Source organism: Mesitornis unicolor, unplaced genomic scaffold, assembly GCF_000695765.1.
Source record: "Mesitornis unicolor isolate BGI_N332 unplaced genomic scaffold, ASM69576v1 scaffold24511, whole genome shotgun sequence".
NCBI classification, from domain to species: domain Eukaryota; kingdom Metazoa; phylum Chordata; class Aves; order Mesitornithiformes; family Mesitornithidae; genus Mesitornis; species Mesitornis unicolor.
This window is the reverse complement of record NW_010162064.1, coordinates 23,369-25,994: the sequence shown is the minus strand read 5'-3', so window position 1 is coordinate 25,994 and position 2,626 is coordinate 23,369. Positions and strand designations below refer to the sequence as shown.

The 2,626-nt window shown below is 39.3% G+C and overlaps 1 protein-coding gene across 1 annotated transcript in view; it reads right to left on the bottom strand.

The window, feature by feature from the left end:
* Positions 1 to 541: 541 nt before the first annotated feature.
* The window catches only part of LOC104547707 (long-chain-fatty-acid--CoA ligase 4-like), a gene marked incomplete at its 3' end in the record, with an annotated part of 5,542 nt that continues 3,457 nt past the window's right edge, over positions 542 to 2,626 (bottom strand). The window contains 3 exon segments of the mRNA XM_010193519.1: positions 542 to 613; positions 1,415 to 1,538; positions 2,611 to 2,626. The exon segment at positions 2,611 to 2,626 is cut by the window's right edge and continues 31 nt beyond it. Coding sequence (XP_010191821.1) covers positions 542 to 613; positions 1,415 to 1,538; positions 2,611 to 2,626 — 212 coding nt within the window.

Sequence of the window (2,626 nt, the reverse complement as noted above, 5' to 3'; positions counted from 1 at the left end):
CTGGCGTGTCAGCCACTCTTCCCAGCTTGGTTCTTCTTTTTCCTTTAAAATGGATAATACAGTAAATGAAAATGTCTGCATCATTGGTTAGGCAATGTGTAACTAAAATGCTTTTAATATGTAATCAATTAGTCAATTTATAGACCATTGCAGCTCAGAGCTGTTTGAAATGGGTGGGATGAAGTATCAAAAATGCAGTAGAAAATTAATGACTTATGTTTCTCCCTTTGCTTTTTTTTCTCCTTACACCAGTGTCACTACAGAGGAAGAACCCTCATCTCTAATAAATACCTTATATTAGAAAACTTGCCTCGAACTAGGCATGGTAAGTCAAGGGCAAGTCACTGAGAAACCACTGCGGGTCTCCAGGCCCGCTGCAGTAATTCATGGTGCCCCTTGTGTTTCTACAGACGCTTTGTAAACCTCACACTTGGTTTTACATGAGAGGAAAAAAAAAACGTTAGCAAATAGATTTTTCTAGCACGAGCAAGATAGAAAGCATCATGTTTGTTCCTAAATGTATCTGCTTCTGCATACTTACAGGCACAGCTGCCATCAGGGTAGGCTTCAGTACAGTACAGTCTCCTTTGCTTCCCTTCTTAATTTTACTTGACTGTAATAAGGAAAAAAAAAAGGTCAATTTATGAAGCTGAAAAAGACCAAGCAGCTCTTTAGAAAAGGACTAAAAAAAGAGGGAGGTATATTAGCATGTCATTTGTTTTTATCTCTTCCCCTCGCCCTCCAAAAAAACCACTTCCTGCGTAATTTTTCTTCCTGTTCTGATGGAAAAAGTAACAATTAACAGCAGCTTCAGCCAAAACACTGCATGTTGAACAAGCCCAACGTGGTTAAGTCCTCTTCTTCTATCTTTCTCTTACTTCCTCCCTCCAGCACTTGCTTTCTCCTCCATCTCTCTCCAGGATTCTTTTTTCTGCCTGATGCAATCTCTATACCAGCAAAACGTGCAGAAGCTTGTTTTCCAGCCTAATTTGCTTTTATTTATCTTAATTGTTAAATGGAAAAAGGCAAAAGGCTAAATAGAAGAAAGATCTACAATAACTGGATAAGGAACTGATGAAGTGAGAGCAAAAACTTAAAATGACTTTAAACAGTCGCGTTCAGCTGATCTTAACAGCTGTTCATATCCTGACATCCAGTGGATAATGCTATATGTATTTACTGGGTTTTCTTTAGGATTTCCTAAATATCATAAAAGTAAAGGTTTTAATAAAATTTATATGTTATGATCCGCTGCTGTAGTTCACCAGGAATGTTAATTTGCATCATTTTCTGGAAAACAATTTGTATTTCTGAGTGTGCCATATACATCAGCATTTCTTTCATCAAAGGGGACAGCTAAGCAAGGAGAGTGCAGGCTGCAAAAGTAAATTTAAACTTCTCCCCCACCCCTCACCTGATCTGACAGTGTGAGCGGAGACGAATACCCAATCCTGCAGCCGTACGTGATGCAAGAAATTTCCGCTGTCAATTCTAATACATGGGCCAGAGGCAAATAACCAATGTACGTGTCCTTGGGTCTAGGAAAGGAAAGGATTACCAGATTAATATTGATGCACAAGTGGACTGAAGATTCTGGTTAAAAGTTTTATTGCATGCTTAGTTACCACTTTTTGAAAGGCTTGGATCACAAGTGAAGCTTCTGCACAGAAGGGTGTGATTTCAAACCAAAGTGGTGAAAATTCTTAATTACCAAAATCACTGTGAATTACAGGATTGGCCTTGCTTTCTAGGGAGCTCAAAGATTCCTCAGTGGTCCACTGCTATTTCTGCTCCTCGTGGGAGATTTCATCCCAGGTATGAATTAAGGATGAAATCACTACATTTTAAAATAATCAATGGTTTACAAATCCTTAACAGCCATCATAGCATCTCCTAAAACAGATTAGTGGAAAGGGCGCTGATCACTCAAGTACTGAGGCTGATTTCAGGAAATATTTTCTCAGAGATTTTTCAGTGAGAAACTTGGAGCTGTCCCTTAACAGAAGCTTTCAGCACCAAGTCGGAACTGGTTTTATATCCCATCACAAAAGGAGTTTAGCAACAGCTTGTTTCAGCTATTAAACCCTTTGTGGATGCAGTGACAAATACATTCATTAAAAAGTTCCTCAAAATACTTGTGCGAGGGAGTTTGCAGTTGGTTTTACTACCATCAGTGCACAATTTATTCCTTTTCTGCTGATTTCAGTGAGGGACTCTTGAGCAGATCCTGCAGCACTGACACACATCCTAAGTGATTCTAGCTGCCTGAAAACATCTGAAAAAATTTCCCAAGTTTGACCAGATGAGGAATCTCCTCATCTGGTGGCATCTTCTGATGCACAAGAGAGTGCAGAAATCATCACAAACCTAAAGCTAAGGGCAATTAAAAAAACCTGCATAGAAACAGCGTGTGAGACAAGAGCTAGAAGGGTGTCCTTTTCAAACACTAGGGTAAGTTCACAAACACAAGGTGTATTTCTCATAAATTAAAGATTAGTGGGCTCAGAATAAAATGAAGACATTTAGAAAGTGCATCAGGTGTCACCATAAACTCCTGTACTTTTGAAGGCTGTTGTATCTCTCTGTATCCATGACAGCTCAGTTTCTTACCCCAGTCCTGGTATCC